Source organism: Cervus elaphus, chromosome 20 (genome assembly GCF_910594005.1).
Source record: "Cervus elaphus chromosome 20, mCerEla1.1, whole genome shotgun sequence".
Lineage (NCBI taxonomy): Eukaryota > Metazoa > Chordata > Mammalia > Artiodactyla > Cervidae > Cervus > Cervus elaphus.
In genome coordinates, this window is record NC_057834.1 from 36,905,571 (window position 1) to 36,929,060 (window position 23,490).

At 46.3% G+C, this 23,490-nt stretch overlaps 1 protein-coding gene across 3 annotated transcripts; it reads left to right on the forward strand.

The window, feature by feature from the left end:
- The first annotated feature begins 658 nt into the window (after nucleotides 1-658).
- Nucleotides 659-15,769, forward strand: ETV3 (ETS variant transcription factor 3). Of its 3 annotated transcripts, XM_043877219.1 has the most exons (6): nucleotides 714-929; nucleotides 2,895-2,953; nucleotides 3,547-3,784; nucleotides 5,001-5,116; nucleotides 11,131-12,189; nucleotides 12,857-15,769. In XM_043877219.1, the coding sequence occupies exons 2-6, from the start codon at nucleotides 2,908-2,910 to the stop codon at nucleotides 12,874-12,876; spliced, it is 1,479 nt and encodes a 492-aa protein (XP_043733154.1). In that variant the 5' UTR covers nucleotides 714-929; nucleotides 2,895-2,907; the 3' UTR covers nucleotides 12,877-15,769. The 3 variants fall into 3 exon arrangements, with proteins under 3 accessions (XP_043733152.1, XP_043733154.1, XP_043733153.1); XM_043877217.1 differs by having other exon boundaries at nucleotides 659-929; nucleotides 11,131-15,769; XM_043877218.1 differs by having other exon boundaries at nucleotides 2,898-2,953; nucleotides 11,131-15,769.
- Nucleotides 15,770-23,490: the final 7,721 nt, after the last annotated feature.

Below are 23,490 nucleotides of genomic sequence, written 5' to 3' on the forward strand. Positions count from 1 at the left end.
CTGTTTGAGGTCCTTTACTATTAAAGAACCTTAAAGGAAGAACAAAAAGTGCTTTGGACAAGATGCTTGTCATTGCTTGAGCAGGAACAAAAGAGAAAAAGAAAGGGGAGATGTATTTGAATGACTTAGGGAGACGTGCAAGTTGTTTAGAAGAGGACAAATTAAGACTAAATGCAGAGGGACAGGGATCAGCGAAGAAACATCACAATCCCCTTATGGGTGGGCGGAGGGAGTAAAAATGCCGAAGCAAGGATTCACAGAAAGCCTCATGGAGTCTTTTCAAAGTATCTGAAAAGGCTCTTCTTAAGAGGGTAAAAGAACTCCCACTGAGGTCCGCGGGTCTCTTCCCATTGTGAAGGCTCTCCTCTCTGGGAGGTCGCAGGCCCCTGTTAAGGAGAAACGGGGCGGAGGACCCCCCCACCCCCACCCCGCTCAGTGGTCTCGAGGAAGCTTTCGGTCCAGTGAGAACTGCGAGGTGCCCTCCGGCGACAGGTGAGGCCCCCAGGGCACAGCCTCATCCACACCGAACCGGCGGGAAAACCCGCCGCATCCCCCTACGAGTCCCTCCGACCACAGGCCCGCCGCCCGGCCACCGGCCGCGAGCGTGCGTAACGTGCCCCCGCAGCGTGACGCACGGGCCGCGCCGGGGAAGCTGCGCGGGCTGCGCGGCGGGAGGAGCGCGCGGCGGGGGCGGGGTGCGGGCGGAAGCCAGCGTCTGCGGAAAGGAGAAAGGAAAGGGAGACGCGGCTGGGTGCGGCGGGGCGCGGCTGGGAGACCGGCGGGAGGGCGCCGCCTCCTCCCCCGCCCTCTCCGCTGAGGATGGAAGTGACGAAAGCAGCCGAGGAGGTCACTTCCTGCTGGGGTGGATGAGGAGGAGCCGGAGACGCCGCGGAGGAGACCGGACCGAAGACCGACCGTGCCGGGGAGAGGTGAGTCCCGGCCTCGCCGCCGACCCGTCCGGGCCGACCCCCAAGCTTCGGCGGGGACGGCGTCCCTGCTGCCTGGGCCGCGGGGAGAGCCACGTACTAACCCTGCTGGGCCTCCCCCTGCGCGGGGGCGGGGAAGGGAGGGGGCCCCCATGGCTTAGGGGCGACGGGGACCCGGGCAGCGTTCTTGCGGCGGCTCCGCGGAGCCCCGAGACCACGGGGAGAGGAAGGCCCGGTCGGGAGGCAGGTAGATAGGAGGCTCCGGGGGCTGTGGAAGCCGGGACGCGGCACCAGGCTCTGCAAGCCTCACTCTATGGGGAATGGTCGCAGTCCGAGGGAGGGCGAGGGGCCTGCCGGGCTGTGCAGAGTTAAGATGAGTGACCCTACTTCGACAGTGTGTCCTCGGAGTGAATTTGCGAAAGGCATGAAGAGGCGCCTCCGGACTCCTGGGAGGAAGGCCTTTATAGGTGAAATCGGAGAGTTGGGATGTCAGGAGAGAGCTTCCTGGGCACGTCATTGTTGCGGCGGGATTTGAACCCCAGAGTCGTCGTGAGTGAAGGCATTCCCGTGTCAGGATAAAGACCCTGCGATCTGACAGAGCAACCTAGTTGTTAACGTTCAAGGCAGCTTCCTGGAGTCTTGGGGAAATTAGCGTTTTTCCTCCCTCATTGTCACGGAGATGGAAGCAGCCAGGAGAGGAAACTCCTGCCTCAGCTCTGGGGCCTTGTTATTGTGTATCTTGTGTATGTAACTGTGTGTTTCTGTTTATGTTTGTTTTCTCCCTCCTTTGGGGCATTTATCCATCCTCATTCCTTGGTAATTTCTTAGACCGAAATTTGCTGATCTTCTAAATGTGTATGGTGAGGAGAAAAAAAAAAATTTCAAAGGATCTAGAAGAATCCTAGGTTAGATGAAATTTCAAGATTAGGAATCTGTATCCACCCCGCCCTAGGGTCACCAAGGCACCTACATTCCCTCTAGACTCCTGCTAATGTTGGTGCTGAGGGCCTGTCATTCACCCTGGGGAACTGCCTGAGTAAGGGTAAATCTGCCTTCTCCTGCTTGCATATCTCTCTGGCTGTTTTACTCTTCTTTGCTTTTTGCTAAAGGAGTAACTGATACAGGCTGCTTGCTGCTAGGAGCAGGAAATTTATTAAGGAACTGTAAATCTGGATGGAATGAATTGAAATCACAGCCAGACTCCCTCCACTTGTTGAACAGAAGGTTCCCAAAAATGCTTGCTTCTTTTTTCCTTTCTGTTAAAGGGAGAAAATGTAAATTTTTTTCTCAGAGAAAAATTGGAGGAGTGTGAATTTTCATGTATAGAGTAACTGTACATATGGTGTATTTACTTCCTGTATCCCAGGGTGTTTTTCAAGGAGGAAGGGGCAGTTTCTGACTGGGAGGAGTTTTCCTTTTCCCATCTCACATAATTCAGGAAAGTAAATCAAGATCAGATGTTCCTTCTTGAGTGGCAATCAGATGGATTTGGGTTTTGGGGGGAGGTTTTTTGTTTTTTTTGGGTTTTTTTTTTTTTTTTTTACTCTTTAAACTGGTACATCTGGGTGAACTCAGGCTTGTGTATCTTGGCATCTAGGCCTGTCTAGTAATAGAAGACAAACTGTTTGACTTGTTCTGGCTGCCTTTTTGGACTCATTTCACCATACCCTTCCTTTTTTTACGTTTGAAGGATTGGTCAGGAGGGAGAAAGCAAATATTAAAAACAGTGTTTACTATTTGTGGTTTAAAGTCAGGTGAGAGATAAATTATGGTCTTTGAAGTTGATGACTTGAGGATCATTTCACGACTTGAGGATTAGCACTCTGGAAGTGACATGTTTGAAAGAGGGTTACATAAGAAGGGAAAGATGAGGAAATGGAAGTTTGGGAAAAGGCTGTGGCAGAAAACCTGGGGAGGATAATAAACACAGAACACCTTAAAGTAATTGATGTGGCTTGTATCTCTCAGCAGGAGGGTGAAAATGAAAGCAGGCTGTAGCATCGTGGAAAAGCCAGAAGGAGGTGGAGGTGAGCAGAAGTTAATCAGTCATTTTCTGATATACCTGGAATGTCCCTCAGTGGTTCCTTTTCTCTTCACTCGGGCTTGGTTCACAAATGCCAGACTGTGACTGACCACCTCTTGACAGGGTAGATACCGTTAGGACAGTTGTATGCTTTTTCCTATGGATGAATGTTAACAGATGTGGTCACCACACCCTTATTTCCAAGCTTTCAAGTCTCTTTCCTCTTAAAGAAACAATTCCAACCTTGGGGAAAAGGTGCTCTTTTCTAAAACATTGTCTTTCCTGTGTGTTCCCTTTGGAACTTTCATGTCCTCACAGGAAGTAGGCATGAGATTTAGTAAAGTCTGAAAGGGGAAAAGATTAGAACACCTGGCTGCTGCTGCCCAGCTCTTATCAAATTTAATGATTGCCACAAGGAAAGGTAACTTCTGTCTGCCTTCCTCTGTGCAGCGGATTAGCCCCAGTTGACTGAAGGGTGTTCATGGCATGTTTGCACAGCACTCTAGAGATTCTGAGCGTTGGAATGTGAAGCTGGGGAAACTGGTATGTATGTTTCTAGCTCCTGACTACCTTGATCTTGCCCTTTTCACATTAAAGGGTATCAGTTTCCTGATTGGGCCTATAAAACAGAGTCGTCCCCGGGCTCCCGGCAGATCCAGCTGTGGCACTTCATTCTGGAGCTGCTGCAGAAGGAGGAGTTCCGCCATGTCATCGCCTGGCAGCAGGGAGAATACGGGGAATTCGTCATCAAGGACCCAGACGAGGTGGCCCGCCTCTGGGGCCGCAGGAAGTGCAAACCACAGATGAATTACGACAAACTGAGCCGGGCCCTGAGGTAGGGGAAAGAACTCCCAGATCCATTGTGTTAACAGATTGGAAAGAGGCTTAAGTAGTTTGGTACATGTTAGATAAAAAGGTATCAGGTGATGAGAGACTACACTAGTGAATAATGTGTAGCTTTACAGTGGGAGTAGAAGAGCTGTTAAATCTGGGTGGCACAGGAGAAAAGGCATATCTTTGGTTGTATGTAGGAGGGAATTCCAACGTGGCTGGCACTGGATCCTGACAGCCGATTATACTCTGTAGTGGGCGAGAAAGTGTGGTGAAACCTGGATTGGAGCTAATTGGTAATCCAAAAGATTAGTTTAGACTTAACTGTTGGAAATCTATTAGAATATCTCTCCTTTCGGCTCTCCTGAAAGAAACTAGAAAAAGAGTGAAGCAGGCGCAGAAGAGGAGCGCTCAGCGCTTGGTGGGCCGCACTGCTGAGGGACCCATGAGCTCAGTGGGTTGTCGGCTCGCAGGTTGCTCCAGCTTGTCTAAGGATCGGTCACTTAAGTTTTCTCAGGTTCTCGTTTCCCCTTGTCAGTCTTTATATTTCATAACCTTTTACCCTTCCAGGGCTGTGTATCATCTATGCCACTGAATATATTCAAGGTTCTGGGTACATTGAAATTCCCCTGCCTGCCTTCATTGTGTGACCCTGAATGTAGAATCTGAGCAGCAACATTGCTGGAGCCTCTCACTTCTTTTGAAAGTGAAGTAGGCCAAGCTGACTGCTGTTTTCCAGCTCAGAATGTACCATTATTTGACCTGCCACCATAAAACAGTTCTACATTCCTTTGTCTATGCCTTGAGCTTAGGCCTCCAGACTAACCACATCAGGCTTCCCAAGAGATTTGTCTGCCCCCACCTGGGGAAGGCAGAAAAGAGAAATGAAGCAGTGACGTGTAGTGGAACAGGAAGGAAACGGACTAAAGAATTGAAACCATAGAGAGATAGAGAAGAAAAGTGGTTGGGGCTCGAATAGGTGTACAGGATCTCAAAGAGAGACTGTCTTTGTAAAGGACTAGAATCTTGTTGAAAATTGAATCAGAAAAGTTAGCTCTTAGGTCTCCCAGCTCTAACCTGAGGGCAAAGCTACAAAAGAATGATAGTGATGTTCACAAGTAATACTCAGAGCAAGAGCTGTTGATTGTCGTGGTTACCTAAGTATATCAAAAACAGTCAGTAGCTAGAAGACGATTTGACATGCATTCTTGTTTTTCCAGATACTATTACAACAAGAGGATCCTTCATAAAACAAAAGGGAAAAGGTTTACTTATAAATTTAACTTCAACAAGCTGGTGATGCCCAACTACCCATTCATCAACATTCGGTCAAGTGGTAAGATGCAAACTCTCTTGGTGGGGAGTAAATTTTGAGTTAAAAAAGAATTTTTAAAACCCAAGTCTTAAGATTTGTCATGTTTAAGGGGTATTTAGAAACACCAAAGTAATATGATCCCCTGGATTCCCTCTGCCACGTATTCTCATTCTTCTCACAGGAAGTGATAGACTGTGCAGCACTGAGATAGACTTGGTTTATTTGGGTCTATTTTCTGCATATTATCTGTCATCTCCTAGATATTACTACATTGTCCTCTTTAGGAATAATATTCCATAGGTTTGTGTTGATCCTTAAGTTCAGGATTCAGAATTTCAACACCCAGCCCAGTGGCTCTTTCACAGACAAGAACTAGTTTCTAAAACACTTCCGATTTTCTATGAAACAACCAAGCTCACCCTTATCAAGTGAATCTCATCAAAACCACAGCATCCTTGATCACAGGAGGGGAGGTTCATATGTTTGCAGTGAAAAGCAGTGCCTTTGATCTGCACCAACAACGCCTCAGAGAACAGGACTCTGGGGTTAGTTGACCTTCTCTCCTCTGAAGTGTTGCAAGGCTTCCCCTCTAGGCTCTCCACAGGATAGCTTTCCATTACAGCTTTTCACAGAGGTTTTCGGTCTGCCTCTTAGCGTAGAAGGCAGTCTCTGATAAGGATGTTTGTTTGTTTTAAGATGCAAATCACGCCCCTGCCTAAGAAAATAGAATGTATTTTACTAATTTCTGAGCAGTCCATCAGTGCTCTGTCTTTGTGGAATTGCATAAGGCAAAGAAATCTGCTTATGACTCTGTAGTATTACAACTTCTCAGAGAAAAGTTGGAAGAAACCTGAAAATTTAGAGCAGGGGTGTGGCTGAGAGAATATGCTGAGATCCGTGGTAGATATGTAATTACTACACACAACAAGTTAGGGCAGTTTTAGCTTGATGCTGCTATCATTACTGTTCCATCTCCCCTGTAACCACTCCCTCCTGTCCCTGGGGCATGCATTTAAAAAAAAAAAAAAACTATTGGAATGCATCTCTCTAATTACAACCTGTTTTCTTTCCTTGTGCCTGAGGGAGAGGTGTTAGGAAATCAAACCTGTTCTAACCACTGGCATCTCGTTTCCTCTATTTTTCACTCTTGCCCCCTCCCTATATACTTAGAGGAATTTTGACTCTAGGAGTCAGTTCTTAGCATCAGGTGGCCAAAGTGTTGGAGTTTCAGCTTCAGTCCTTCCAATGAATATTCAGGGCTGATTTCCTTTAGGATTGACTGGTTGGATCTCCTTGCAGTCCAAGTGACTCTCAAGAGTCTTCAACACCACAGTTCAAAAGCATCAATTCTTCTGCCCTCAGAAGAATTTATAGTTCAACTCTCATGTCCATACATAACTACTGGAAAAACTACCATAGCTTTGACTAGACGGACCTTTGTTGGCAAAGTAATGTCTCTGCTTTTTAATATGCTATCTAGGTTGGTCATAACTTTTCTTCCAAGGAGCAAGCCTCTTTTAATTTCATGGCTGCACTCACCATCTGCAGTGATTTTGGAGCCCAGGAAAATAAAGTCTCTCGCTATTTCTATTATTTCCCAAACTCTCGCTGGTTCTATATTATTTCTATGAAGTGATGGGACTGGATGCCGTGATCTTAGTTTTCTGAATGTTGAGTTTAAGCCAACTTTTTCACTTTTCTCTTTCACTTTCATCAAGAGGCTCTTTAGTTCTTCACTTTCTGCCATAAGGATGGTGTCATCTGCATATCTGAGGTTATTGATATTTCTCCCGGCCATCTTGATTCCAGCTTGTGCTTCCAGCCCGGCATTTCACATGATGTACTTTGCATATAAGTTAAATAAGCAGGGTGACAGTATACAGCCTTGAGGTACTCCTTTGCCTATTTGGAAGCAGTGTGTTGTTCCATGTCCAGTTCTAACTGTTGCTGCTTGACCTGCATACAGGTTTCTCAAGAGGCAGGTCAGGTGGTCTGGTATTCCCATCTCTTTCAGAGTTTTCAGTTTGTTGTGATCCACACAGTCAAAGGCTTTGGCATAGTCAGTAAAGTAGAAGTAGATGTTTTTCTGGAACTCTCTTGCTTTTCTGATGATCCAGCAGATGTTGGCAATTCGATCTCTGGTTCCTCTGCCTTTTCTAAATCCAGCTTGAACATCTGGAAGTTCACAGTTCATGTATTGCTGAAGCCTGGCTTGGAGAATTTTGAGCATTACTTTGCTGACATGTGAGATGAGTGCTATGGTGTGGTAGTTTGAACATTCTTTGGCATTGCCTTTCTTTTGTATTGGAATGAAAACTGACCTTTTCCAATCCTGTGGCCACTGCTGAGTTTTCCAAATTTCCTAACATACTGAGTGCAGCACTTCTACAGCATCTTCTTTCAGGATTTGAAATAGCTCAACTGGAATTCCATCACTTCCACTGGCTTTGTTCGTAGTGATGCTTCCTAAGGCCCACTTGACTTCACGTTTGCATTTTTTCTATTGAAAACCCACAAATCCAGCCACTTGGATAACCTGAATTGGGACCAATGTACTTTTCCAGGAAAAGGAAATCTAGACCGTCACTCTGTGAAGACTCTGGCCTAGCAGCCACACAGTAGTGGCCTAGAACCACCTTTTGGCCCAGAAGGCAGTTGAATCAACTTTGATTCTTAACCAAGCTCAAGATCCTCATCAGAAAATCATGGGGAAAGCAAAAAGTCCATTTCTTTTAGGGATACGACTAGTTTTTTCCATCCTGGATGCAGATAACCCCAAAGAACTAGAGTCAATAGTTCATAGAGAACTTTTACCCAAATAGACCAAACATTTCAGGTTAACTTCTAATGATGACAAAGAAATATAACATTTATTGAACATCTACTTAATGGAGATAGTTTTGCCCAGTGTTTTTGTGAGTTAACTCATGCCACTCTCACAGCTTAGTAAAGTATACGTTTTAGTATCCCTATTTCACAAATGATAACATTGAGGATGACAGCAGAGTCAAAGCTTGATCAGGGTGGCTTGAATACAGTTACCTGTTGGACAGTTTCTCAGGAAACAATTCTTGAGCCATTGAGCTATTGAAATCTAGCTCATATTTAATAGATCATTCATTCCTTCCCTGGATTTGGGATTCATTCATTTGTTCAACAGATAATGTGTTAAGACTTAAAAACAAAGAAAAAGATTATAGGGGAGTTATTTCCCTCAAGGAACTTAAAATTTAGCAAGAGAGATAAGATATCAATGTGGAATGTGATAAATGCTCTAAGAAGCAGAGCTGTGTGGATTTAGATCCTGGAGGCTAGAGTGATCTTGTCTAGATGGTGGGTTGATACAGTTGGGCTATTTTGAACTGTGTGTTTTTGAACATAGAAGCAATAAATTTTTTAATGTATTTTTGAGTTTTTAATATTTACATTAAAATGTATTTTTAATGGACTTATAAGAAACATTGGAAAGATACAGAAGATATGTAGTAAAAATGCTTACTTGTCAGGGTTTGGGGGCAGGGCAAACTAGTTCAAGGATGAACTTGAGACCCCTCTACCCCATCCCAGTTTTTTTAATATTTATTTTAGAAAACTTTCAAGCTACAAAAAAATTGAGGGGGAGAAAATAAAACTGCAAACACCCATATATCCTCTACCTACAATCACTAATGGATAACATTTGCTTTATCTATATATATAACTTCTAAATCTTTCAAGATTAAGTTACAGATGTGACACTTTATCCCTGTGTACTTCAGTATGTATCTCCCATGCACAAGGACATTCTCCTAATCACAATAACATTACCATACTCAGGAAATTTTAACATTGCTCTAATATTGTTATCTAATAAATAGTCCATATGCCTTTAAAAAGTTTTAGCTTCTTAAACCATGATTATTTTCTAACAAAAAATCATGTATTTTAACAAATACATGGAATTTGCTATGTGCTGGTACTAGTTTAAGGACTTCACAAATATTAACTCTTGTAGTTTTCATAGCATGAGGATTAGTCTTGTTATCTCTTTTACAGTTAATGAAACTGAGACTTGGAAAGGTAAGTAAGTTACCTAGAATAACATAGCTATTAAGTTGTAGGGCCAGGGTTTAAACCTAGGCAAGGGCCTTATTCCCATTTTGCCAAAGGGGTTCAAAAACCCATTGGTTACTTGTACCAGGCTACAAAGTAGAAGGTGCTAGAACTAAGATTCAAACCCACATTTTCCAGCCCTACTAAAGTAGGACTGCTGCAGCTAGTTAAAGGGATCCAAAATGCTACCTCCAGATTGCCTTCCTTCACTCCCTCTAAACGCACTTGGAAAATGCTCTGTATTCTATCTCCATTTTTGCAAATTGACAGTGTATCTTTAGCCCATGTAGAGACTGAGATACCTGTCTTCCAGTTTGGAAAAACCAAAACAAATAACTGAATTGTTCAGGAGACAGGACCTTCTTTATCACCTCCCTTTCTCTCCATGTTATACTTATTCAGTCCACCAGCACACAGAAAAGTGTTGGGGGAGGGGGGTGTTTTGGTTTTTTTTCTTTTGCTTTTGAATAGATGTGCTCTTAATGCAAAATCAAGATCCAAGAGAATCAAAAAAGAATAGAATCATAACCACTATAATAGGCTGGTAGCAGAAATATTTTGGAGACCCCTGAGTCTGCTGAAATTATATACAGGTCCATCCCTCTGTTTTTCATGATCACACAGTTAAAATCAGTGGTTTTAGGGAAAAAACCTACAGAACAGTTTTCTGCAGAACATCAGTTTGGGAGATGCTGCTCTGGCACAGTGTTCTTCAGACACGTGTGCCAAGAAAGCTACACAGTCTTGCACTTACCAACTGACTCCAGGGTCCAATCTGAAGATGACTCAATTGTAACAAGAATAGAAGAACACAGCTGATTGCTGGCAGTTCCTACCCACATCATATCTTGTGCACCTTTTTGTTTCTTCTGTGTCGCCACACTTTCACTTATTTGGGTTTTTCTTACTTTTTCTTCTCCTTTATCCTTCCCTCAAGGTAAAAATAGCCCTCCTGACATCATCAGTGATAGAAGACACTGATACCTCCCAGGAGCCCACAGGGTCCCTGAGGCCTCACACCTCTTAATGCTCTGATTATCAGAAGGACTTTTGAGGGCAGTAGAGAACTTGTGAGCCTCTGAAGTTGACTTGTGTAGCGCAGTGTTGGTTTCTGCTTAGAACTTCAGATCTCAGTCCACAAATTTGATAGACAGGTGGTAGGTACGGGACTTTCTTCCAGCCTCCTCAGTGGTTGAAAGGCATTGAAAGCAGGATGGGAATGGAGATTGTTATACAGAATTTGTATATTAGAAAATAGATTTGGAGAGATTGAAAAATATTAGACTGTCTATAAAGAAGTGGTTGTATGTCAGAAATGAGAAAAGATATACTTAACAAACATGGTCCTTTCTTGTGTCCTGTTTTTGTTCTTAAAATGTGGTCTTGCTCATGTTCATGTTTGTGAGGTACAGGGTCTTCAAGCTTTTAATGCATTGTTTACATACATATCATCCCCAGTTTTGTTGTTGGTTTTAGTTTGCTTGCTTACTTTATAGACATGGCCCAAATAACGAAAATAAGAAAAGACCATTTGCAAACCTGAGAATTGAAGCAGGTGATACACATTGTATATACACACTCTTACATTCATTCATTCAACTGATGGTTATTAAGAGCCTACTAATTATTCAGTCCTGAACTGCTGGAAATGTACTTGCAAATAAGAAATCCCTGCCTTCATGGGATTTAGGAAACAGATAAACAAGTAAATGATATTTTAGATAGTAATGAGTACTAGGAAAACAAAGTGAGTAAGAGGCTAGAGAAAGGCGGCAACTAAGTTGAATGGAGGAAGCTGAAGAGACAAACAGGTGAGCGATTCAGCCCAGCTGGAATGTTTGTTTCCTGTTGCTCTTCAACATTTTGTACTTAGCGTCAATAAAATTGCCGATCGTGCATGACTGTACCTCTAAAGTGGCCTTTTGTCTCTCCCACCCTCACAGGTGTGGTTCCCCAGAGCGCGCCACCAGTGCCAACAGGCTCTTCCCGCTTCCATTTCCCACCTCTGGACACCCATTCTCCAACTAGCGATGTGCAGCCAGGGCGGTTCTCTGCTAGCTCCCTAACTGCTTCTGGCCAGGAGTCAAGTAATGGCACTGATAGAAAGGTGGAGCTTTCAGAGCTGGAGGATGGCCCAGCCACTGACTGGCGCCGGGGTGTGGATCTCATGTCCTCCCGAAGTGCCGTGGGTGGAGGGATTGGCCATCAGAAGCGCAAGCCTGACATCATGCTTCCTTTGTTCTCCAGGCCAGGGATGTACCCTGACCCGCATAGTCCCTTCGCCGTCTCTCCGATCCCAGGCCGTGGAGGCGTCCTTAACGTCCCCATTTCACCAGCCCTCTCCCTGACTCCCACCATCTTCTCCTATAGCCCCTCACCAGGCCTGAGCCCCTTCACCAGCAGCAGTTGCTTCTCCTTCAACCCTGAAGAAATGAAACACTACCTTCATTCTCAAGCCTGTTCTGTGTTCAACTACCACCTGAGCCCACGGACATTTCCTCGTTACCCAGGCCTCATGGTCCCACCACTGCAGTGCCAGGTGCACCCTGAGGAGTCGTCACAGTTTTCTATCAAGCTGCAGCCCCCACCCGTCGGGCGCAAGAACCGGGAGAGGGTGGAGAGCAGCGAGGAGGCAGCCCCTGTCCCTGTGCCCACACTGACTCCTGTCCCGCCGAGAATTAAAGTGGAACCAGCCTTGGAAAAGGATCCCGAGAGCCTCAGGCAGTCAGCACGGGAGAAGGAGGAGCGCTCTCAAGAAGAGGGCACGGTGCCGAGCAGGACCACGGAAGAGGGGAAAAGCACCATCTTCGCCCGCCCGGCTGCACCGCCTGTGTGGCCTGCTGTGCCCATTAGCACCCCAAGTGAAGAGCCCCTGGAGGTGTCTGAAGACAGTGAGGACAGGCCTGGCAAAGAGCCTGGGGCACCTGAGAAGAAAGAAGATGCCCTGATGCCCCCCAAGCTTCGGTTGAAGCGGCGCTGGAATGATGACCCCGAAGCCCTGAGTAAGAATGGCAAGTTTCTCTGGAATGGGTCCGGACCCCGGGGCTTGGCAACAGCCGCTGCTGATGCTTAGAACTGGAAGAGGATTGGGAGCTGTTTATACTATAATCAAACACATATATGTATTTATGTAGCAAGATTTCAGGGTGGGGGGTGGGGAGGGAATTAGACTGGTTTGATCATTCTAGGGGTGTAGACTTGTATTTTTGTTTTGGGGATAGGATGGGGTGTCTTCTGTTGTAAATTAGGTGGGATGTGAACACACTTTTTCCTGGTGAGTAGGACACGGGAAGGGTATTGAACTGAAAAGAGAAAGAGCCTCTGTTTCCTATTGAGGCTTTCACTTTGACAGACTCCCAGAGGGCCAAGAAACTGTTTGGTCCCATAATAGTTCAGGTTCCAGACTTATTTCTTTTCTATTGTATTTATATATGGAAAGCCATTAATGAATTTATTTTGCTCTGAGAGAGAGACATAAAAGGGAAAGGGGTATGGTTGGGAGGTTGAGCAGTGAGAGACCATTAATACTAAGTATTTTGCCTGAAATGTTTCTTTATAATTATTTCAGGGGAGGAATAAGATAATCTATCTTACTGGGGCAGGGGGATGTTCACGTGTTGCTCTTTTTCTTTTTCCCTTTGTTGTTGTTTGGCTTTTTTTTTAATATAGAATGTTTTCAGGAAACATGAAATGTACTGCCAGTTAGAGCGGGGCTGGGAAGGCACAGGCACCAAGCCTCAGCTACGTGGTTGAGACAGGAAGCCCTGCTGTGAATTTCTTGGACATTTCACCTACTTCATCTATTAAGAAGCCATGAGGAGTTGTAAACTCTTGTTCAGGGAAGAAAGAAGAGGACAGAAGGAAGTAACCTGATGCCTTTAAAAACAAAACACAAAAATTATCTTTTTTTTTTTCCACCGTGGGTTTGGGGAGCCAAACCAATGTGTGACTGAGCGAGTTGACTGAGAGACACGAGATGAAGATGTCTCTGTTGTGTCTGCTGCTCTTAACCGTTTTCTTAAGTCAAAGCCTTAACAATGAACACACTTCAACATGATACGGGTCTGTCAGCGTAAACCTGTAAAAGGGCATGGACAACTTTTCAGATAATCCAGAAGTATTGGAAAATGGTTAAACTTTAAGCTGGTATTAATCATCCCCACTTGATGTTATTGGGATGGGTAGCAGAAAGGCAGGATTGTGGGCTTTAAGGGCAAATTATACTTGGAAATGCAGAAGGTAGCTGGGGGTATAAGTGGATGTGTATGAGGCTGAAGGAAGAGGTGGACAGGAAACACAGAAGGCAGACAGATGCCACAAAGGCTGGTGGAAGTGAACAGTGGGTGTCTGTCCTGATGTGATGTTGCCATTCTTGCCATACCCATTCCCCTAGATCGTACTAATTCTTAAGATGAATGGACTGTCCATGAAACTCCAGGGATTGTTTCTTCATGGGAAGTTCTGTTCCATCAACTTCAAAGGAATCAGAAGGTATTGATCATATATGAAGCAAAAGGAACCTGGACTAAGGGCAGACAGAATCCGCAGCCAGCTGTGTGTATGTGTGTGCACATGTAAGTACATAGTGCACAGAAATACCTAACATGGCTCAGATCCACGAGCAGCAGAGAAATAACTGCATATCTGGTTGGGGCAGGAACTGGGCGCAGGGATGCTTTTGAGAAATTCCTGACTCCCATCTTAGGCCAGGTGAACTATATGTACTAAGAAGCACTTGAGGGTTGTCTTTTTATGGTGGGGGTGGGGGGTCTTTTTTAAACTGGAGTGCATGCTTGAGAGAGGAGCCCAGGAAAGGTTAGAGCAGGTGAGTGAGTTATTAGATGGCTTAAGATGACTTGAGTCCATCATGCCTTTTTTTTGGCAGTTGCCCTCCCCGTTGGTTGATTCAGATTCCATGAGTGATTTGTCTTTTCCTGGAAAAAGGATTAGGAGAGTGGTCCCTAACAACTCAGGCTGCCTTTGGTTGTGTTTTTGTCGGTTCCTTTCTCTGTACCTCGACTTACCTCGAATCAGAAAAGCAAGCCCAGGCAGGTGGAAGAGGCATCTCTGCTTGGCATTGCCCAATCTAACCAGGGAGGCTGGCTGCCCACCACCTCTGTCCACTAGAGCGGAGGCGCCGGCAGGTGTCGGTATGAACTCAGGAATAGACATGAGGCCTTTAAAAAAAAAAAGAGGGAGAAAAATCCATGATGCGTACCTGTAACCCCCTAGAACCCAAGTGCCAGAATTAATTCCTAGATGCTGCTTCTGTTTGAATAAAAAGTCACTGCTTTTACACTTGAAAAACACTCAAAAAATGTTCAACTCCATGAAAACTGTTTTTGGCTTTAAGAAACTGTTTGATGTTTAACTGTTTCCTTTGATTGCCATTCCACCAGTAAACTGTTGGCTGATTTGCACTGCACACTGGGGTTAGGGGAGGGTACCAAGAGCTGAACTTGGGATCGCCTGGGGCATGGACCAGGGGATGTGGAGGTCGTTGATACTTCCTGGGGCAGAGGGGTGGGAGATAGTTTTTCTCCCCTGAGTCCACTCCTGGCAGCACCTGTCACAAGCCTGGCGCAAAGCCAGGTCATTCTCTTCTGTGAACATCTCATCACTGACAGCATGTGGAAAGAGGGGGACAACACCAGGTCTATTTTCCCTCCCCATTTTTTCCAACTTTTGCTGTGCCAAATGTTTAAAAATTTGCAAATACAGATTTTGAAGTTGTATTAATCAAGAACCTGTTCTTGCAAGCCGTTTGCTTTTCTGGCTATAGAGAAGAAAATAGTATAGAGATCTCTTCAGGGCATTCAGCCTTGCTGAGTGTTTTTGTTTTTTAAGAACCGCTAAGAGTGAAAAATGAACAAGTTCCTCCAACCCCAGTTTTCAAGCTGCACTGCATTAAACCCAGCTCGCTAACAGGGAATCACTGCATCCTCGTCCTCAGTGGGCCAAGAGACTTTCAGAAGCATTAAAAGAAAAACAGTGAAGTATATAACTTCTTACCAAGCGGGTAGAGTCAGTCAGTTGGCTGTTTGTCCCTTGTTTTTTATTTATTCCATAAATATGTTTGTGTTCTCTGTTTTATAGACAGTAATGGAATATACTTTTAAATTTGGGGGGGAAAAAACTGATCCAGTCTTTCAAAAACTGTTCGATTTTTTGTTCTTGGCGGGGGGGTGGAGGGGGGTGTTACCAGTTAATTTGTTTTGAAATATTTAGGCATTCTTTGAGTTATAAAATTGTGATGCAGGGATTTTTGGAAATTCACATGTGAAAGGTGACTTCACTAGTTACCCGCTTAAGCAGAATAGTGTGTATATGTACATAATGTGTAAGTAATCTTAACTCCATTGTGCAGTGCCTTTTAGATGTTCTGCTTTCTATAAAGTCTTCAAATTTTTGCATATATATATTATATATATATGATGTAATGTTATAGAAATATATGTATAATATACATATTTTTTCCAGGGGTATCTGATAGCTCTGTATTTTGTTATGGAAGTTGAAAGAAAAAAAAAGTATTTTACCTCAGAAGTTAAAGTTAAATAAAAAAAGAAAAAATACCTTTAAGCAATGTTTGCAGAGTGTTGGTTTTGTTGTTGACACACCAAGCCAGGGTGTTTGTGCCATAGAATTTGCTGCGTGCATACTAGTTCACCCACCCTGACACTTTATTCCTGTTGTGCAGGGGACCAGCATAGTGAGGGTAGGTCCCTTAACAGTTTTTGGAGATGGTCAATTTCCCTATGTCGATGGCTGCTGCTGGATAGAATACCACTGAAGCCAGAGACAAGTTGGCTGGGAAATTTCACCCTCAAAATTGATTTGAGAATTCATTCAGAGTACATGCATGGCAAAGCCAGAAAGAGTAGGCCTGCTATGTATGAATCTATTCATATGAAGTATTCAAAATAGGCAAATCCATAGAGAAAACATAGGTTAATGGTTGCTATGTAGAGTGGTAATGGGTCACATTTTCTTTTGGAGGGTGATAAAAATGTTCCGGAGTTAGTGAGGATAGTTGTACAATTTGAATAGAAAACACACTGAATTAGCCACTCCTAAAGGGCTGACTTTTCTGGTATGTGAGTAATAATTGCAATAAAGGTGGTTGTATTGATTCTGTTTTTTGGCTGCAGATCTCAGAATCTTACCCAACCAGGGATTGAACCTGTACCCCCTGCGTTGGGAGCACAGTCTCAACCACTGGACTAGGAGACAGGTCCTCTGTTTTTTAAGTATATGAAAGGCCAGTGTGAGGGAAACCTAGTATTTTCCAGAAGAGGACAAGAGTCAAGAGAAGAAGGAGGAGAACTTAAGTATCACATAACACCTGAACAAAAATGGTGCCAGGCTTTTTGTTGTTCAGTCGCCAAATTGTGTCCAACACTTTGCAACCCCATGGACTGCAGCATGCCAGGCTCCTCTCCTCCGCTATCTTCCGGAGTTTGCTCAAATTCATGTCCATTGAGTTGCTGATGCTATCTAACCATTTCATCTTCTGACGCCCCCTTCTTTTGCCTTCAATCTTTCCCAGCATTGGTCTTTTCCAAAGAATCAGCTCTTCACATCAAGCGGCAAACATATTGGAGCTTCGGCATCAGTCCTTGCATTGAATATTCAGGGTTGATTTCCTTTAGGATTGACTGGTTTGATCTTGCTGTCCAAGGGACTCTCGAATCCAGACCAAGTAATCTCATGTTACTCTTGAGATAGGCAAAGTGATCTAAGGAGCCCAACATTTGTAGTCACAACCAGGTGTTAAATTTGACTTCTATGAAAGGATCCTGTGAATTCGAGAAGGCTGGAATTTATGAGGGGTAAGGCCAAAGAGGCAAACTAGGATGGATTATGAAGGGTCTTAGGAGTCTAGAGTTTACATTTTATTCTACTAGCAGTGGTCATCCCCAATATGCAGAAGAGTTTGGGCTAGGCCAAAGAGCAGGAAGGCCAGCTTGTGAAGTGAACATCTCTTGCTATCATGAGACTATTAACTCATTTTGGCAGGAAAAAGTGATGTGGCAGAGGCTGACTGGTTGACTCCCTCAATTCAATTCAGTTCAGTTGCTCAGTCGTGTCCGACTCTGCGACCCCATGAACCACAGCACACCAGGCCTCCCTGTCCATCACCAACTCCCGGAGTTCACCCAAACCCACGTCCATTGAGTCAGTGATGCCATCCAACTATCTCATCCTCTGTCGTCCCCTTCTCCTCCTGCCCTCAATCTTTCCCAGAATCAGGGTTTTTTCAAATGAGTCAGCTCTTCACATCAGGTGGCCAAAGTATTGGAAGCAACCCAAATCAAGCTGGGAATGAATGGGCTTGGATGCAGACCCTCTGAGAGAGCCTCCTGATTCTTTCCCATCCTCAGGCGGCTAAAAGCAAAGTGAGGCTTGTTAGGAATGAAACTGGATGTAGTTTTGAGATCAGGATCCCAGGCCACCAGTTCTGCCACCCCATGTTGGCCATTCAATGCACAGAATTGTAGAGCAGTTAGTCAAATTCTGAGCGAAGAGAGGAGTGAGTGATGGTGAGCAGGGGGAAGAAGTAAGGGAAGATGGAGCTTCAGAATGAGAACACAGGCAGGGGAGGGGCTATCAGGGTGTGAGAGATGAGGAAGTGTGAATCTCAGAGCCTGTCAAGATGAGTGAGCCGGTATACCTATGGCTGATTCATGTTGGTGTATGGCAGAAACCAACATCACATTGTAAAGCAATTATTTTCCAATTTAAATAATTTTTTAAAGATGAATGAATAAGGAATTAACCCTTCAAAGTCTCCTCATCACCTCCCTGTTTACAGTCCTTAGTTTAGTTTAGAAGGCCCTTCATAATCTGGCCTCCATTTACCCTTCCAGCCTCGTCCTTAACCCCACACATGCACACACAGACTCAGCCACCCCACACGAAGCCTGAGCCGCAACCGAAACAACCAGGGCAGCGCTAAGTCATAGAGACTTAGTAACTGGTATGACCAGGGTTCAGGCCCCGCTACCTGTGTTCTTAACCGCTCGTGCCATAAGGCCTCTTGGCCCCACTGAACTCACTGCCAGGAGAGAGACTTCTTCCCTCCACTTCACCTGACCAATTACATCTTATTCAGAATTCAACTCAGATGCCATTGCCTCCAGGGCCTTTCCTGGGCTTACCTCTGTCCTCCACCCTCACACACTGTTATCAGTGCTCTGCCAGTGTGGTTTCTCACAGGATGGTCTGGAAGCAAGGGCTGGTACAGGGTCAGCTCATTTGGTCTGCAGTGCCTAGCACACTGCCTGGAGCCTGAGGATGCTTGACGAGTGTTTACTGGCTGAACGAATAACAAGAAGTACACGAAGGAGGTTTGATTGTCTGGATAGAGAATGCTGGTTTGGAGTATTGAGAGTGGGGAGGACTGCTGTCTCAGACATCCCCCCACTCCACCACCCCTGCTCCTCTTGTCACAGTTTCTGCTTCCCTTCTCTCTCAGGAGCTGGGCGTGTTGACTCCCTGAGGAAGGGAGATAAACTGGAATTGGCTGAAATCCCATAGTCCCACCCCTGCCATTTTACTGACTGTAGGTCCTTGGGCAGATTATGGAGCCTCTCCATGCCTCTATCTATTTTATAGGATTGTTGTGAAGATTAAATGATACACATAGAGCATTTAGTCCTCGAGTCCTTTTTTATGATATTTATGCCTGGACTCTATATGTGGAGGCTTGTACCTTCACATCACTTCCGTTGGCCCCTCAGGAGAGGTGAGATACTTGGTACAGGAAGGGGGACCCTTTCAGGGCCCGAGAGCGTGCTCTTGACCACCACTTGGAAATGAATTATCCGAGGAGACACATGTGCTGAGAAAGTAAGAGACTTCACTGGGAAGGGGCGCCTGGGTGGAGAGCAGCGGGGTCAGGGAACGCAGGAGGACTCTGCCGCGTGGCTCATAGTCTCAGGTTTTATGGTCATGTGGTTAGTTTCCAGGTTGTCTCTGGCCAATCACTCTGACTCAGGGTCCTTCATGGTGGCCCGTGCATCATTCAGCCAAGATAGATTCAAGTCAGAAGGACTCTGGGAGGTTGGTAGGACATATGGACTGGAGTCTCCTTTTGATTTTTCCACAAGTCTTCGGGTTGATGGTAGCTTGTTAGTTCCACGTTCCTTACCAGGACCACCTGTTGTAAGATAACTCATGTAAGTGCTTACTATCAGGCCTAGCCAGGATGGGCAGTTTCAGTCAGTCGTTCCCCTAACACAATGATCCCTGTTTTACAGATGAGAAAAATGAGGTCCACTGTTGGTGACCCTCCCACTGATTCAAACCTATCTCATGAGTCTGAATCCCATACTTTGCCCACTCATGGCCTTGGATCTCTGAGGCAGGGTGAAGACCGTTTAATCAGACACACAGAATCAGGGTGCTGCAGGGGACCCCGACTTAGGCGTTTCTCCAGGCATCAGGCCTTGTATTCCAATCTGGAGGGCAGAAGGAAAGTCAGCACCCAGGGGACAGGGCATTTATCTGGACAGACAGATTCCTGGAGCTGGGCTGTGAGGACTGACCAAAGAGGGATAAAGATCAAAGATGAAAGACTTCCCCGAATTCAGGGAAGCCCCACCCTGATTCCCAGGGCCCAGGTTGAGGGGGAAGCCCCATATCTCCAATCCCAGGCTCCAAGATCTGGGAATCTGGTCTAGGCAGACAATGGGGAGGGTGCAGCCCAAACAGTGGGTGAAGACTGGGAAATGAAGGTCTAGAGCCAAGAGGCAGCAGGCCCTTGCCCCAGCATCACTTCCTATTGCCTCAGTTGTCAGGTCCCGGGTCCATCCCAGCTTCAGCCCAAGGACTGGTTTAGAACAGTCAGGACCTCACAGCCTTGGTCCCAGAGAGCTAAGGGCCCATGAGGGAGGCGCCTCTGGCCTCTCACCCTGGGCCCTGCAGGGACCTGACCAGGGAAGAGAGGGAAAGGGGGAGGAGGATGGAGGGACTCCTCTCCCCAGGAGACAGGTCAGACTTGAAAACACAATTCTAGCTGTAAGGTCTTTTGTTCCAGGGTGTCTTTTTTGTCCTTCTGTTCCTCACCCCCACCCCCAATATTTCTCCAAGAGTGAAAAGGTAGAGGGTGGGGTAGAGATGTCTTTATGATTTTGACCTTGCAGCAACTAACTAGAAGGAAAAGGGAGGGAAAACTCAGATTTGCAGCGTAGGTATCCAGAATATCACAATAAAGAAGTTTGCTTTGGTTCTCCCACTCAATTGGTTTCCCAATTCGGAAAAATCTTTATCTGCATATGTTGACATTTTGGTGACCAACTCCTCCAGCCCCCCTGTTGACAATAATAAGTAACATTTGTATGTTCTTGTCACTTGCCTTAACTTACTTGATCCACAGATTGATCCACAAAATTGTCCTCTATGGATTATTATTACTATTATTATCTCCATTCTGCTGATGAGGAAAACAAGGGTCAATGAAGTTAAGTGAATCACCCAAGACCAACACAGCTAGTAAGTAACCAAACCAGGACTCACCGAGTTTGTCCTGGTTTTTGAGAAAAAGACTCCATGCTTTCTCTCAAATACCTCCCTGCCCCTCAGTAAGGGACAAAGACTAGAAGGAAGAGGCAGGGGATCGAGCTGATTTCAAGAGGCCCCTAGACTTCTCTAAGGGAAACATGGAATCATCGCCAGTGTGAGCTGCCCTGAGATGACCTCCAGGCCAAAGAGGGAGAGACCAAACATGTATTCAGCCATTCATTCATTCCTGAAACTGACACGATGGGCCGCATGCCCAGAGATGCAGTGGGTCCCTGCTTGCAGGAGATTCACAAGGGCTCAGTTTCCTGGGGAAAACAAGTCAACATAATGAACTGAAATACAAGGCAGATTGTGCCTAGATGACAATAGTCATTCATTTATTCAGCTAACATTTCCTGAGTGCCTGCTGGAGGCCAGACTCTGTCTTGGAATTTCGCAGTCAAATAAAGACACTCTGAGTCCACCAGGAGCCTCCAGTCCAAAGACAGGTAATTAGGAGGCTCCAGCTCCTTCTCCAGTGCTCTCCCCACAATGCCACAGCCTTTCCCTGCATTCCGCAGTGAGCTGTAACTTCCCCAGTTACCAGAGAATTTTCAGTACTGACGGGCAGGCAAGAACTCAGATATCCCCACAATACTGGGGGGTTCTCACTCTCCTCCATGCCCCTTCTGAAAAAGAAAAAAGAAAAGAAACCAAGACCCCTTCTAAACACAGGCATAGTCCCCACGTGAACTGGTGCTCTTCACCAGCGGCATCCACACCACCACCCTTGGATCAGCAGGAACCAGGGTCCTCCTCCTAGCCTCCTGCCCCAGAGTCCAGCTTGGCCAGCACCTGACGTGTAAGGCATGCTCTATAGATAGAGCAGGTAGGTTGTATTGCCAATAACAGTGAAGCAGGAGGCACAGCTCCCTCTCCCACAGTTAGATCAGGCTGATGGGGACGACTTGGTCCTTGCAAACCTAGTTCTCAGCCTGAAAGAGCTCCTACCTGATGGAGGAGAGGGGTGTGGGGATCCCCTTATCTGCATTCGTCCTCAGGACACAGATGTGGGCAGCTGACTATCCGTCTGGCTAGGGCCATGGCCCCCACCTAGGGGGTAAGGAGGTGGGAGTGGAGAAGATAGAAAATGAGTGGGGCTATAATCCATCAATCTAGAAGGACTATAGAGAGTGGATCAGTTTGGGAAGGGAGGACAGAGAATGGATGAGGGCGTATGAGATGAAGAGGGGGTCCTGGGTGTTGGGGGGGGGGGTGGCAGCCCTAGCACAGGTTGGGAGCTGGGAGGCGCAGGGGGTGATACTTTGGAGGACAGAGCACAGAGGCTGAAGTAGAAGGCAGACTTAGAGACGAATTCCCAAGGAGGTAAGGTGGGGGGAACTGAAGCAAGTGGGTGGGGGCTGCAGAAGGAGTGGTCAGGGGAGGGGGGCTGAGAGCAAGGAGCACCCCCCCAACCTCCTGCCCATGGTATTGATCCACTAGATTACTCAATTTCACCCGTATTGATCAGGTAATTGCTTTATCTCGGGTCTCATTTGAGCTCTGCATTCTCCTGGCTTCCCCATCTCTCTGCCTCATTTTTTTTCCTATCAGCCTGACACAAGGCTTCTTAACACAGAAATATATATATACATATATATGTGTATATATATATATATATATATATAAAGGTTTGGTTAGCCTTCCCAGGGTTGGTGTTGGGGTGGGGGATGGGAGTGGATAGAAGGAGGTGAAACCAGCCTCCCCTCGGAGCCCCTAAATTCTCTTTCAAGAAATCCTTCCTGGCTGCAGATAGTGGAAATGTCTGCCCATCCCAGGGTCTCCAAGGTCCAGGTAAGAGCTGGAGGAAATAGACACCAAAGGCCCTGAGCTCAGCCTCTCTCTCCTCACCATCCCACCCACCCTGCTCCCCTAACCACAAGAGCTGGAATCCCCCAGCACCCCAGCCAGGCTCTCGGACATCACTTCAGTAAGTCTGCAGAGTCTTGCCTCTGTCTGTCCCTCTGGCTGCTGCTCACTATGTATCCTGCCACTCTACCCCTGCCCTCTCTGGAGCCCAATATATGGGTCCCTCCTGCCCATCTTCCTCACCCCCTCTGGCTCTCCTTGGCCCTGCCCCAATTCCCCACCCCTGGGGACCCAGACATCCTACCTTCAGCTGAAGGGAAGGAAAACTAGGGAAGGAGCCTCAGTCACTCGCCAGGGAATCCACAGACAGTTCCCCCAGGGAGGCCCTAATCTGAGAGGCAACACCTCATGGCTTCCTGAGGCCTCCAGTCTAAGAGAAGGGACCAGACCCATCTGAGGACAGGACTAGGAGAACCACACAAAAGATAAAAGGACAAGGTCCAGGGAGCGGAGGGAATGCTGGGAGATCCCAGACGAGATCCAGCTCTCTCCCCAGCCTCCCAAAGCTCAGCCCTGGTCAGCTCACAGACCAGCTGGGCAGAAAGGCAGTAGACACTGAAACTGTAATTTGCCAACAGTAGCATCCTGAGTGTGGGTGTGGAGTCAGTGTGGCCAAGGGGACCTGTCCACCTGCAGCGCACACTCTGGGCTCCTGGCGCCCTGGAATTCTCTGCGTGGTAGCCAGGGAGTAGCCATGGGCCTCCACCCTGGACGCACCCTCCTGAGCATAGGCCTGGGGACAGCTGTCCATCTGTGCTCTTGCACATGCCTGCTAAGTCGCTTCAGTCATGTCCGACTCTGTGCAACCCCATGGACTACAGCCTGCCAGTCTCCCCTGTCCATGGGATTCTCCAGGCAAGAACACTGGA

Bases quoted from the DNA above. Each gene is read 5' to 3' on its own strand.
- ETV3 (XM_043877217.1), top strand. From the start codon at position 2,908: ATGAAAGCAGGCTGTAGCATCGTGGAAAAGCCAGAAGGAGGTGGAG. The intron at 2,954-3,546 runs GTGAGCAGAAGT...TTCACATTAAAG, and splicing joins AAAGCCAGAAGGAGGTGGAG to GGTATCAGTTTCCTGATTGG. The intron at 3,785-5,000 runs GTAGGGGAAAGA...TTGTTTTTCCAG, and splicing joins AAACTGAGCCGGGCCCTGAG to ATACTATTACAACAAGAGGA.